This window comes from Berghia stephanieae, chromosome 6, assembly GCF_034508935.2.
Source record: "Berghia stephanieae isolate SIO BIC M18660-M18661 chromosome 6, UCSD_Bste_1.3, whole genome shotgun sequence".
NCBI lineage: Eukaryota > Metazoa > Mollusca > Gastropoda > Nudibranchia > Aeolidiidae > Berghia > Berghia stephanieae.
The window spans coordinates 34,073,855-34,088,855 of record NC_088365.1 but is presented as its reverse complement, the minus strand read 5'-3'; the positions used below and the strand labels follow the sequence as shown (position 1 = coordinate 34,088,855).

Below are 15,001 nucleotides of genomic sequence, written 5' to 3'. Positions count from 1 at the left end.
TTTCGTAAAAAAGTAATTGCTTTTATGTGAAACTCGCTGAAATCCACCGAAAACCAGAGTCTCAGGTTCACTCCCCACTGGTGTACACTTCCATGAATCTCAGGTTCACTCCCCACTGTTGTCTACTTCCAACAACTTTGTCGGATATTGCCAGGTTTTCGTCAGTTTTCGTAAAAAAGCAATTGCTTTTATATGAAACACGCTGAAACCCGCCGAAAACCAGAGTCTCAGGTTCACTCCGCACTGGTGTATACTTCCATGAATCTCAGGTTCACCCCCCACTGTTGCCTACTTCAATAACTTTGTCGGATATTGCCAGGTTTCGTCAGGTTTCGTAAAAAAGTAATTGCTTTTATGTGAAACTCGCTGAAATCCGCAGAAAACAAGAGTCTCAGGTTCACTGCCCAGTGGTGTACACTTCCATGAATCTCAGGTTCACTCCCCATTGTTGCCTACTTTCAAAATCTGTCGGATATTGCCGGGTTTCGTAAAAAGATAATTGCTTTTATGTGAAACTCGCTGAAATCCGTCGAAAACCATAGTCTCAGGTTCACTCCCCACTGGTGTACACTTCCCTTAGTCTCAGGTTCACTCCCCATTATTTGCCTACTTTCCATAACTTTGCCCGATTTTGTTGGGAGATGGCGCATTTCGTAAACAAAAAGTAATTGCTTTTTTTTTTTCAAAACCCGCCGAAACCCAGTCACAGGTTCACTCCCCACTGGTGTACACTTCCCCGAATCTCAGGTTCACTCCCCACTGTTGCCTACTACCCATAACTTTCTCGGATATTGCCAGGTTTTGTCGGGTTTCGTAAAAAAGTAATTGCTTCTTTATGAAACTAGCTGAATCCCGCCGAAAACCATAGTCTCAGGTTCACTCCCCACTGGTGTACACTTCACTGAGTCTCAGGTTCACTCCCCACGCTTTGCCTACTTTCCACAATTTTGCCGCATATTGTCGGGTTTCGTAAAAAAGTAATTCCCCCCCCCCCCCTATTTTGTTATTGCTTTTTTACAAAACCCAGAGTCCCAGGTTCACTCCCCACTGGTGTACACTTCCCTGAATCTCAGGTTCATCCCCTCCCCCCCCCCCCCCCCCCCCTACACACACACGCCCACACACACACGCTGCTGCCTACCTCCCATAACTTTGTCGGATATTGCCAGGTGTCGTCGGGTTTCGTAAAAAAGTAATTGCTTTTTATTACGAAACCCGTCGAAACCCAGTCCCAGGTTCACTCCCCACTGGTGTACACTTCTCTGAGTCCCATATTCACTCCCACAGCTGCACTCTTCCAATAACTTTGTCAGGTTACGGAAAAAAAGACACCGTATTATAGTGCAAAACCACTATTCAGTGTCAGATACTGAATAGTGCAAAACCGCTATTCAGTATCTGATACTGAATAGTGCAAAACCACTATTCAGTATCATACTGAATAGTGCAAAACCACTATTCAGTATCAGATACTGAATAGTGCTAGCCTTATACTTATACCTATATCAAAGGCAACATGATAGAAACAGATGAAGTTATGCACGACCAGAAGGTGTTTTACTGACAGTAACTTTCAGTAACACCAGAGGCCATATATTTAAATTGAACAAAGCCAGATGCAACACATCACTCAACAACATTTCTGTAGTCTTTAGCCAGCGAGTAATTGATCGATGGAACAACTTTCCAATCTCAGTTGCTGAAGCTCCAGACCTAAACGCCTTCAATAGGCAATTTGACAACATCTGTCTAACCTACAGATTCAGCTTAGTTGAACCCCCCCCCCCCCCCATCAAACTGAGATAACAGATAACTGCAAAGAATTATCCATGTCCATACCCCAGGCCTAGACATATCTAGGGCTAGACACTGAAACGCTTAATTCGCTAGCCACTCTATATACAAAGAGATGAGTTGAGGCAATCCTACAAAATTCTTTAAAAAGCGCATTCTTACCATTTGAACACAATATGGCTAGGAAACTAATTTCTCCTTCTTCTTTCCAAGCAAATTTAACAATGTCCACTTTCCCATTGCGGTTTTCTGGTCTGCTCGACTTGACCGTAAACACACGCACAAATTCAAACAGTTCGTACATTTTGACTCCGAACCCGAATTTTTCCTGTGTTGTGAAAAAAGCAATGTTTACATTTTGAACAAAATTTTCTATCGCTTTTTGTGTCAACAGTCTATGAAAATCAAATAACAGCAAAGAGTCCAACTCCTCACTCTCACCAACAAATCTCTCTCAACTCAATATCAAGAATCAAAACAATGTCATGTGAGAAGTGGGCTGTGGTCATGAACTCTTCTGGGAATGGAGTTCGGTGTTACTGACTCAACAAACAAACTGCCAGATGCAAACAATGTTACGTTTACAGCTTTGGCTCTTCATTTATTATTGACATATTATTGATTTTTAAAAATTACTTACGAGTTTCTTGTTAATTTTTTGGACTTGTTATCGTTTATTATGGAAAATGCGTTTAGATATAGCAAATATATTTTTGTTTTCATTCAGACTCATACTTTTATTTTTTAATCAGGTAATTAGTTCAAATATAAACATGTTGGTGCTTATCAACACATTGTGCCAAGTGTCAAACTTGTGCCAGGGGTCATGGTGCGCTCATGAAAGAAATGAACGAGAGAACGACAGGGTTGCCAGTTTGGCATTTTAAATGCCAGATTCCAAAAATCTGGCATTTTTGAAAACCGTTTGGCATTAGAAAAATCATTTGGCATTTGGCATTTTCATTTGGCATTTTCTTTTCTTGTATATTATACTTCAAATGACACCTTTTCTTAATTAAGTTTCATAAGAAACACGAAACAGTAAGTTTTCTTAATTGTCAATAATTATTTAACTGTTTACGTATTTACCTTTCATGTTAATGTATTTCTTTTTCACTCTTAAAATCCAACCGTGGTGTAGTGGTTTAGCACTCCACTTAGTAGTCAGTAGGTAAAAAATTACCCCAACAGGAAATTTAGTATAATTCAAAAAAAAAAAGAAAAAAAAAAGAAAGAAAAGAAAACACGCAAGCCACCAGGATTGATAGTAAATTGTCTATCAAAAGTGAGTAGTTTTCTTAGTGGGGGTGGGAGTCAACAGACTTTGGCATTTTTTTGAGTGTTTTGGCATTTTTTGAGTCTTCCCCTGGCATTTTGTTGAAAAATAATCTGGCAACCCTGGAGAACGAACTCTTGAATGAGAGAACAATACAACCATGGCCGATGAAGATACAATCGTCCTTAGCTTTGGTGATAGTTTATTGACTAAGTCCGATTTGAACTTATTGTCAGGGCCACACTGGATCAATGATAAAATCATCGGATTCTGTTTCGAGTAAGTAAGAGTAAGACTGTCTAGTACTGTAAACTGTAGGTACAAGGTGCTGAGCAAGTAACAAGTGCATGTCATGAGTCATGTCATGGTAATATATTGAATAATTGAATAGGCCGTATTGAATATTGGGTCCATGACATGAACTTTCAAGAACTCATTCAGTATACTTATACTTATACACTCAATGAACTGAGAACTGAATAATTAATGTTGAATGATGTCACTGCCGTCACACTCATTTCTTCTCCCTTACTTTCTTCCAGTTTGGAATCATATTTATTTAATCAATTTGATAAAAGATGAAAAAGAATTGGATTGGATGAATACAGCTCAGGATTATGTGTTCTATTGTTTCGCGTGTCTGGCTCTAGTCAGGTTACATTTATGAAGGGTTTTCCTCTAAGATTGCTTTTTGATTTTGAACATGTTCATGAATTGGCGAATTTTGTACAATTTTTGTGAACAAATGTCAGGACTACATTCACGGTGTGTTGTGTTTTGAACAAGGAGATTGACATCTTGTCTCTTTGAAAGAGTGAGTGACATTGTTTTACTGAAAGAAAACAAAACAAACAAAAAAAAATCAGAAAAGAGTTCTTTTTACCTGGGTTGCTTTTCCCTATCTTCTGGCATCCTTTGATTATGATACTTTTTTTCTTTTAAAGCTGTAGCATGATAGTACATTTGACGATTTTATAAGTTTTATAAGCGTCTTTTAAAAATTTTTCTTCTTTTTAATTTTGTTTTTGTTTGATTGTTCTGAATTTGTTAATAGAATTCATTACAACTTGTCTAATTATAACACAATTTAAAAAATAAAATAAAAAATCAATTCACAAAGTATTCTTCTTGCATTCTCTCTCTCTCTTTCTCATGTCCATATTTGTCTCTCAGCCCCCTTTCTCTATCTTCATATTGTGTTTATAATTTATAGATATTTGGTAATAGAGAAATAATATGTACATAATAGTAAGTTAGGCTGATCGATTTAAGAAATGATTGTTTAAATTTATAGGCTAATTTAAATTTGCTCTGTAGATGGAATATGTTTTGCAATTGATTAAAGATTCTAATATCATCACAAGGTTGCAATAATACAGACACAAGTCGGGTTTGTTATGTAAAAACAAATACCTCCTTGTCTTTTGGCCAAAAATTTCCGCAATTTTTTTCATTAATGTTCCATTGTTATTGTCATGTCAAACCTTTTCTGCTAAGTGGTACGTAGTTCATGAAAAAAAAAAATGCCGTCTATCATTTTTTGACACCTCTACTCAGTTGCATGACACTCCTTTATTTATGACGTTAGTCTAGACACACTGGCGCCAAATTATCGTAGTGTTTTTATGCACCTCCGTTGACGGTGTATCTTAACGGACCGTTTTTATACACCTCCGTCACGCATGCGCATCCCACCCAATTTCATCAGCGATATTGTGTTTCTGTATTTAGACATGGCGAAAGTTATATTGTGACATCAGTAGGATGTTTTTATTAATAAATTTATATAAAAATAATAATCATTTAAAAAATCGAAATATGAAACCAGAAAATAGAAGTTGCATTGAAGGTAAAGTTTTAGAAAGACCTTATTAAATGTGACGAACAGTCAGGTGGCTCCGTAGCGAAGTGGACAAGCTGTCGGACTCTAACCTTGAAAGTACCAGGTTCGATTCCCATTTTAAAAATTTACTTTATTGTGAAAGACAACATTTTTGTGTTTTTTGGTTTTTTTTTCAAAATGTTTTTAAAAAACTTCGATTTTAATTTTCTAAATTTATTTATTTATTTGAAATCAGTATTTGTGTGCCATGTTTTTTTTTATTTTTTATTTTTAAAATTATTGTTATTATTCTTTAATTTATTATCATTGTATAAACGTACATCGGTAATCAATCAATAAGCAGCGTGATAAACTACAATCTAAAACTAAAACTATTTAAACCTCACGGACGTATGCAGCAACATTTTCATTAATTTACCGTCATCGCCAACGGAGGTGCATGCATAAAAACAGTGCGTTTTTGTACACTTCCAACGGAAGTGCATAAAAACACCACCAAGAATTATCTTAAAAGTAAAGTATGTTTACATTGAGAAGGATATTTGGTCACCTTTCATCATAAATGAACTGTGTAATTAAAAAAATTTTTTTTTCATTTTTAAACAGATACTTCGAGAGAGAACAGTTTAGTCATTCAGCAGATAGACTTGCTCTCCTCACTCCATCTGTAACACAGCTCATACGATTTGCATCAGGTACTGGCATTCATACTCCCTTTCCTTCCATGAGAATCACTTGACGACACTACTCTTATTTCCTCTACCCCTTTTCTTAATTTTCTAATATTTACAATTTTTGTAAATCAAATTTATGAAGGTTGGCATCTGCCCTTCATAATCATTATTTATTATATCATAAATAGTACTATTAATTATTCTAGTTCAAAAGCAAATAATCATGCAATAAGGTTGAAAATCATTTTCAAATTGGCTATGGTATAGTTATTCACAGATCCGTCTGTATTATAATGAGTATTTTATATAAAGTCTGGATACATGTAGTATTTCACTATATATTTTTGATTTATGCTCTAGATTGTGGAGATTTGGCTGAAAAATACTTTCAGAGGTCACGTGTTGTTAAAGTACGATTCATTTACATCCCAATTGAAAAAGATTCCTTTTTTAAAAGAGGAATTTGTACTCTTACCATGTACCCAGACTTTATGGACACCCTGTATATTATAATATACTATTTATTATTTATGTTGATAGACAGTGCTCGATGAATTTATTGATTTAAAGCATATCAATTAAGTAAACTAACGCATGTGCAGCTGATACAGCCGTTTCAAAGTTGGTTTAGCATATCAGTCTTGCGTGGAGAATAATCTGCAGTATTCATTTGAAGTACTATGTGGTGTGTGTGACATTATTTGTTATTAATTTCCTTTCATGTTGATGGTACTCAGCTCTTTGATATTGTTTAAGACAGTCAGTTGGTAATATATTCACACTCTCAATAACATGTCAAAGTTACACATAGTTTTGCTGGGTGGGGTCTTTTAACTTTCTGTGATGGGAAGGAGATCACTTGCTGTATCTTCTATCCCCTTAATTATATTTGTTTTCCAAGATACTTTCTGTCTTTGTTGTGGAATGAGAGTACTTGGTTTGTCCTGGCCCTGGCTGGAGTCCTTGGCTGAGAGGAAGACAGTCAAATGTATAGTAATAGTGTTAGGAGATGATATATTTTTGTAAGTCAACACATATTTGTGTTTTGGTATGTTTGATCTGGCAGGTAAAACTGTTGACTATTTTACTTTAACACATATCGATTCTTATTGTTATCATCGTCATTATTAATTACTATTATGATGATGATTATTGTTATTATTATTATTATTATTATTATTATTATTATTATTATTATTATTATTATATTATTATTATTATTATTATTATATATCAATTTTGATATTATTATTATTATTATTATTATTATTATTGATTTTTATTATATTATTATTATTATTATTATTATTATTATTATTATTATTATTATTATTATTATTTTATTATTATTATTATTATTATTATTATTATTATTATTATTATTATTATTATTATTATTATTATTATTGATATTATTATTTATTATTATTATTATTTTTTTATTATTATTATTATTTATTATTATATCATCATCATCATCATCATCATCATCATCATCATCATCATCATCATCATCATCATCATCATCATCATCATTGTTGTTATTATTATTTCTATTTTGCATCTACTCAGTTCAAGATTTGTCTATTCTGCTAGAACCCCTTCACCTTCCCAGTAAAGAGTACGTTTTTGTTCCTATCAACGACCATTCCGACACTGAATCTGCAGGAGGCAGCCATTGGTATTATTGATTATAGTTTTTACAACTTTTATATTGCTGGTTTTCATGCAACAAGATTGTATCAGGGTTGGGGATTTTATTTTTCATTGGAGAGGACTTAGTTGTAGAAGTTGAAGTTTTTGTTTATTCATTTATATTATCTCACCTCTGCCATTTAATTTCCCTTCAGTGTGCCTTAGGAATAATCATTCTGTTGTGACATGGTAACTGGGAACAATGAAAGGGCATCGTATTCCTTACTGATTGTTTACAAAGTTAGTCCCCATCCCTGTTGTATGCCCTGTATGTGTTTAAATTTGTTTTTATGGACATTTTGTTAATTGTTTCCTTTGATGTCTTTATATTCATTTTCAAAGTTTTCGTGATCTCAAAATTGTATTAAAGTAAAAAGTATCACAGTTTCAGAAAGGTGTCTGTAAATAATATTCTTAAGAACAGAAATTCCTGCCTCTTATTGAAACTCATCATTATCGTCATCATATTTTAAAGACTTATTATCAGTGTTGGTAATTATTCATATCAATTAGTTGCTAGTTAGTTTTAATTCCAAAGTTCTTTTGGGTTTTATTTTTTTAATATCACTCAACAAGAAAGATTCAGTCACCTATGAACAAATAACAAACTTTAATAATTAATTCAGATATAGTGCAGTTTTTGGTAGAAGTGGTTGTGCACGCTCAGATGTTCTGTTTTTTTTTTTGCTCTTTGAAAAGAGTGCACTATGTAAGCACAACAATTATTAAGTTATTAAGTGAATCTGTCCAGTTGTAGTCTATTGATATTTGAGTTTCTTTTCCAGTGTTGCCAACAAGTATGAAATCACTTGGTTTAATTGCCAATTTTGTCTAATACATTTTTAACCTCATGCAAGTGGGAAAAGGATGATTGAGAATAAATACTAATGGTGCATTTTCAGTAAAAGCCAGCTTTGTGCCACTTGTTAGCCTGAGTTATCCCTGAAGTTAGGACTTTTAAAAAAAAAATGATATTACATTATGCGTCATTATAATTTTTTTTTAAGGAGAGCTTTTACTTGTTTTGTATTTTTTATTTGCAGAAAATGGTTTAGGTTGGCAGAAAACTAAAAAAAGGCAAACCACTTGAATCATATATTTGTCAGCTGGCGAGTCTGGTGCATTACTTATTGTCCATTATTTTGTTTTGTTGCTGTGTGTTTTCTAACATAATTATGGCTTTTGTAAATTATCTACCCTATTTGGGTATATAGGAGAAATTTGCAACAATATTTTTTTTGTTTCATATTTCATAGAATGATAATTGTCAGTACCAGTAACAATTTTACCTTTAATTTCCAGGAGTCTCATGGTCTATGTTAGAAGCCGACAAGAATTCCAACATTTTGATGCCTCCAGAGGATTCAATAAGGGTGTGGCGAGAAAATTGATGGACAAATTACAACCATTTGTCCAAGGTAACTAGAAACTATCATGGACAATGGTCATCATATTCATATATGTTATTGATTAAAAATGTGGTTACTTTCTCATGTGTGCTCATTGTTTCACATACCATGATTTAAAAAAGGAACAAATAACTTTTTTTTTAACCTTACCCTATACTCTTGTTAGATCTATATCCATTAGAGCTGGGTGGGAATTGCTTTATAAGGGTCTTGCAAATACTGATTCTGTTAAGTGAAGGTCTTTGGACTTCGGGCCGCTCGGATTAGTTTGCTGTCATGGCCCAAATGAGTTCTAGATGCCTTGTTTTTTTACCTAGAGGTATCATGTTATGTGTGCATGCATTGCGTGTCAGTACAATGAGTGCTTGCCAGTCAGGAAAAACGAAAGAAACAGCGAAGCTGTGTTTGAAAAAACAAAACAAAACCTGAATAAAACCTCAACAACTTAACCTTTTAAAACGAATTTCAATCTTACTTGGACCTAAATGAAGAATTTATCATTTTCATCAACAGACAAATAATGGCAATGAAATTATAGTTTAATTGAAGCCCGAGAGAGATATTCTTACTGCTCATATGGTCGAAACTGTATATTCTGCATTAAAAATAAAACAAAGGAAAACTATTATTTGAAAGTACTTTCCACCAGATCTAGCAGACCCAGCTACTCAGTCACTGCTGGGTGGACAGTGGGGGGTCAGAGAAAATCTCGACTGCATCCAAGATTGATCTCAGTCCCGTTGGGTGTGAATCGAGCGCTCTACCAACTGATGTGTCAGTCCTTAGTGATAGACTTAATCTACCTTTAATTACTGAGCCAATCTATTCGGTTTATAGGATAGGATTGCAATGATTTCATTCTTATTCACCTTAATTGGGACAAACTGTGTTTTGAATCAGTTAATCACTTGGCAGAAACATTTTAAAAATAAGTTTGATGACGTTTTGACCACCGGCCTGTGCTCCGGTTGACTATTACAAAATTACAGGAATTTTTCTGTCACCGACATTTCATTCTAACTAAGCAGCATTCGAAATATCAAATTTGTCTGTTGTTGTTATTATTATTATTATTATTATTATTATTATTGTTATTATTATTATTATTATTATTATTATTATTATTATTAGTGATCGTAATAGTATTACTGGTGGTGGTGATCATTTAGCGGGTGGTTGGATGGGAGCATCACCCTTGAATCAGATACCTATGATGTTCGCATGGGTGTACGATCCGATAGTGATGTCGTTTCTTCTTCTCTTTACTAGCCTATCCTGCTTCTTTGGTTTGTGATTGTATTTTTGACAGGGGATATTTTTTTTTCTGTAAATCTTCTGCCTGTTTGTTCTTTGTTATTTATAATTTAGCTTATGATATCTTTAGGTTATGATTTTGATTTACATTTGTACTATTTTTGTTAGATTGCTTGTTTTTTTGTTTCAGCGGTCTCTCATATAACCTCAATTGTGTTGGAAGAGACCTAAAGCAACAAACAAAACAAACAAAAATAGAAGTATTTCGTATTGGTAGGGGTAGTTTAGTCATTCTATTTTCAGCTTCTGAACTTCTGCAGTTTGGGTACCAAATACTTATTTCATACCTACAATTGTCTTTTCTTAACAGCTCCAAGGGGCAAACTTAAGTTTGTTGAAATGGACTGCCCACAACAGAAAAATGGTAAGTTTTATTTCGTTTTAAAACCTTCTTCCTCCCAGGTATGTATATCTGTTGGCCTTAACTGACCAAACTGTGTTCCCCCCCCCCCTTCTCTCATTCTCTCTCTCTCTCTCTCTCTCTCTCTCTCTCTCTCTCTCTCTCTCTCTCTCTCTCTCTCTCTCTCTCTCTCTCTCTTTTATTTTTTTTTTCTCACCGCACACACACTCAGTCTCTATCTTCATTACTTTTTACCATACATTGATGTATATAATATTCCGTAGTAAGAGTTGACAAAAGATAAATTTAGAAAATATATTGCACTATAACGCGTCCTCAGAGCCCTGAGGCTATTTTGAGCTTGATTTATCGTAGAGATTTTATTTCAGTATCTGCGTGGTGTGATTTAGATGGAACTTTTTCAGAAAATGATATTTTTTTACTTGTTGGTAAGCACTCTGTAGCCATCTGAGCGACGACGTTTTAACAGGATTCTTTACTGGTGTCTAGGTGGGAATTTTAGGTGTTCTTAAACTAGATTCGTAGATGGATTTGCTCATGGATTTACTTCTCTTCTCTGTTTGAAGTAGCCCAATTTACCTTCCTTTCTATTGGATGCTTGTTAGTGCAGATTGGTTTTCTTTTAACTTTTTCCTCATCTTTATTTATACTGGCACTGAAATGGCCTAGTGGTGTTGCAAGTGCTGTAAAACTCCTAAAAACAGACAAATAATATAATGGGGGGGGGGGGGGTTAACAGACAGTAAAGCTTAGACTTAAACCTTGGTTAATCTTGTGGCTGTCTCACACTCTATATATAATGACAAGTGAATGAGAGATTTATATATTACAAACTTTATCATAAACTATTTCAGGTTATGACTGTGGGATGTACGTTCTGTCCATGGCAGAGCACCTTATCAAGGAATTCTGTGAGTGTGTCAGCATTGGTGTGTCCGAGGTTGTTAATGAGTTATCAGTCCAAAGAAAGAGAACCCAGTTACACGATCTCATCTTGGAAGTGGCTGCCTCAGATAATAATGAGTTGAAGGAGGATCAGTCATCTTCATGATATTATAGATATTGCAGTTTTTGTTGTGCTGTTTGTGTTGGGCAATACAATTATATGGCCCACTGTATCAACCTGGCATTCTTTTTAGAATAACTATACACTGAAAATTGAATCTCTAGTCAAATGACCCTCTTCAGAAAATTTGAGTCTATTGCATTTTGAGAAACAGCATTAGTAAATGTATGAAAATTAAGTCAAATTTGTTCATTTAGATTTTAGATTCAATTTTGAGCATCAGGTTCAAACCTACATAATACCAGATCGGGGTCTGGTCATATATTTTTGATGGAAGCTTATATTTCAATAAACGATGAAGGTGATTGTTGGTATATTGCTGTTGTGATTAGGTACAGTTTTGGAATCACAGCACAATTCAAATTAGATTTGGAGTTGATGATTAGACACCTCATTTTGCACATATTTTCCTCATGCTCCTAAAGATGGACATTACATTTGGAGGTTCACAAAATGTAAAACAATGTTTTCTTTGGAAATTGTACTAGCACAAGATAGGCTGTATTGGATGTCGTATATGTAAAATCTATGCTACACTTTAATCAAGGAAATAAAAATGTTCGTAATCACTTAGTACATGTTGTTTACTGTGGACAAGTGATATATAACTGCAACCTTTTTGTTTCCAATTTAAAAAAAAATACTTTACATATTGGTCCCTCTCTTTCAAGTCTATTGATTTCATAACATTTTTGTCCAAAAACAAAAATAGTCATTACTTAACAAAAATAACTTAATAAAATGTTTTGATCACACTACAACTATTTAAATACGTTCCTTAAGGTTACAAATAATGGAGGAGAAAAAATCCAGGTTATCTGTCCGGATGCTGGGACATACGGATTGTGGAGTTTTGGATTAGAGATGCGACTGTATGTTGTCCAGTCTCAGAGCTGCAACTTAGTTCATACTTTAGAAATTAAATATTTTGATTATTAGGTGGCTACAGTTTCTGTTTTTGATGACCCAGAAAAAGGAAATTAAATAATCTGTTTTGTTTATTTTTAAAAAATGGAGAAATTCATCATTGCTTGCAAACTTTAGGCAGCAGACAAATCATTGGATCATAATTTTGTTATCTAATTTAATTAGTTGATTTTTTAGGAGGAGAATTTTTGTTAACTATTTAAAAGTAAATTGTTAATTTTCTTCATAAAAAACAAAAACAAAAAAAGAAACAACATAAAATTATGTTTGACTTTCATCATTATCGAAAAGATACTTGGTTTAAATTAAGAGGCATAATCTAACTTTATGCAGATCTTTTATCCAGCTTTTAGATCAAGTATGTCCTTTATTTGTTTTACACATGTGTTACACTGGGTCTTTTTGCCTTTAATGATTTTATGGCTTGAGACAGACCCACTTTAAACATTGGGATCTTACATTTCTCTCTTACATTTTTCTCTTACATTTTCTATGAATATTCATATCTCACCCCCGTTATTGTTGAAAATTGCACCATCTGTCTGTGTGAAATATGTTGAAGGTGACATTTACCTTCATCTTTGTTTTTCTATAATTAATAATGAGTTGTGTTAACAAACTGTTTATGTTGTACGAAAGGCTTCTTTTAGATGCTTGTCAGTGGTGAGCACTTGATTTAGTCATGATTGCTGTCTAAATTTATGAATGAATACTTACCATTGATAACAGAAGCCAAGAAAGATTCTCATGATGTCAAAAGACAGATTTGTTAATTTTGTTGATCAGTACTAGGACAATGTCCACACGTGCCTCAAATGTTGTTGGTTTATTGCATTTTTTTAAAAAGTCATAGTAATTGAAAAAAAAATGTCGCAAAAGATAAAAATGTGACATGCATTTACTCAAACATTTATAACTTATAATTGTAATGTTAGCATTCCTGTTTTTAAGGCAATGTTTGTCTTTCTGGAAATATAGTTTACTGGCTAGCTCTCATTTAGGAACTGGAGTTTTATAACGGAAAAAAGAAATATATTAATAAATGAAGATAGAGGCTATGAAATTATGTACATCTATTTCATAACATAGAAAAGATATATTGAAGATCTTTTAACTGTTTTGATTGCTTTGTCTTGTTCACTTTGCATGGACCAGTTTGAGGCTAACTACTTTCAATAAAGTGCTTTGCCATATGGCAAAGTCATTAAAAAAGAAACAGCTAATTCTTTATGTTAGCAAAAAAAAAAACTCTATAGAGTTGTAGTGACTGAAAATCGGACTAACCTTTAAACATGGTTTTATTATATTAAGGTGAGTGAAACACCTGTCTTGAAATGTAAGTCAACATTTTAAAAATTGATTACTTTTTTTATTGTCATTTTATTTATATATATATATATATATTTTTTTTTTTTTTACAGGAAAGTTACTGGAAGTAGATAAATTTTCAAATTAAAATTAGTCGCATTTTATATTTAGATTTTTTAGTTCATTTCTCTTTAATTTGTTCACTGCGACATAATATCAAGTTGAGGTGTTAGATCACAGGTTTTCTATTTTTGCAAAGTATAAAACACGTACAATTAAAATTAGTAGACTTTGGCTTTTTTTTGATATATTAAAAATGGAAACAAATAGAGATTGGTTTTGTGGTCTGCAAAGATATCAGCTCGATTTGGGACAAAACGGTACCATAATTTTTATTTTTTTCTACTACCAGTATCTTACTGATAACCAAGTTTATTTACGATATAGTAATTGTTGATCTGTAGAAAGATTTCATACACTACAGCTTAAGGGTTTTTAATCAGACAGTAATTGACTATTTTATTTCTGAGGTATTTTATATGTATGAGCTGGTAGTAAGTCTCGAGTAGTAAGTCAAACAATGATCCATTGGAGATTCTAGTATTTTTCTCTCACATCATCTCAAATGGCTTTGTCCTATATAGTTGTATTGCAGACTTTTGAATGGAGATTCCACATGTGTGAGAAAAGGCAATGAACTAAAATTAAAGCTTTTGAAGTGTCATTTATGACATAATGAAAAAGCCCCATGTTTGAGACCGAGTAGATTTTGCTCATAGGACAGATATTTTGCTTGTTATTTTTCTATCTTATCAAATAATTGTGTGCTGGGTGGGTTTTTTGGACCTCCCATTGTGGGCAGGAGGTCACTTGCTGTGTCTTCTACTCCTCTATCTCTATTTTCCCAGTTCGCTTTCTTTCTTTGTCTTGGGATTTCTTGGCTTTGACCTGGCCCTTGTATAGTTACAATTTTGGGAGATGATACTTTTTCCCTTGTAAATCATTTCTCTGTTATGTACTGTTACATATTTTGTTTTGAATGTATAATGGTTTTTAAACATTTGAGTGTATTCCTCTTAGTGGGATCCTATGCTTGTGAGAATTTAGCGATCTTGAAACTAATTACACTGATGGTGTGCTCCTGTAATTTTCGTATGTTCCCTATAAAACTGTTCCCCTTTGTCTTACTTTTTCTTGTGTGTTTTCAATTGTAAATCTAGAACTCTTTTACCCTCCCATTTTCTTTCTATTTACTGGCGCAGAAATGACCTAAGTTTGTTGCAAGTGCCATAAAAAGCTTAAATACAAACAAACACTTGCGATTTTTTGGGGCG

General features: G+C 33.5%; 2 protein-coding genes across 3 annotated transcripts in view; one reads left to right on the top strand and one right to left on the bottom strand.

The window, feature by feature from the left end:
• The window catches only part of LOC144974925 (uncharacterized), a 55,170-nt gene extending 52,851 nt beyond the window's left edge, over nucleotides 1-2,319 (bottom strand). The window contains exon 1 of one of the 2 annotated variants that reach the window (XM_078918439.1): nucleotides 1,957-2,319. In XM_078918439.1, the coding sequence (XP_078774565.1) occupies nucleotides 1,957-2,098 (142 nt within the window). In that variant the 5' untranslated portion in view covers nucleotides 2,099-2,319. The remainder of the gene's footprint in view (nucleotides 1-1,956) is intronic. The other variant, XM_078918438.1, reaches the window with a different exon arrangement.
• Nucleotides 2,320-3,201: 882 nt separating this feature from the next.
• Nucleotides 3,202-13,390, top strand: LOC144974924 (sentrin-specific protease 8-like). The gene is made up of 6 exons (XM_078918437.1): nucleotides 3,202-3,349; nucleotides 5,520-5,608; nucleotides 7,160-7,268; nucleotides 8,585-8,700; nucleotides 10,316-10,369; nucleotides 11,221-13,390. The coding sequence occupies exons 1-6, from the start codon at nucleotides 3,231-3,233 to the stop codon at nucleotides 11,415-11,417; spliced, it is 684 nt and encodes a 227-aa protein (XP_078774563.1). The 5' UTR covers nucleotides 3,202-3,230; the 3' UTR covers nucleotides 11,418-13,390.
• The last annotated feature ends 1,611 nt before the right edge of the window (nucleotides 13,391-15,001 follow it).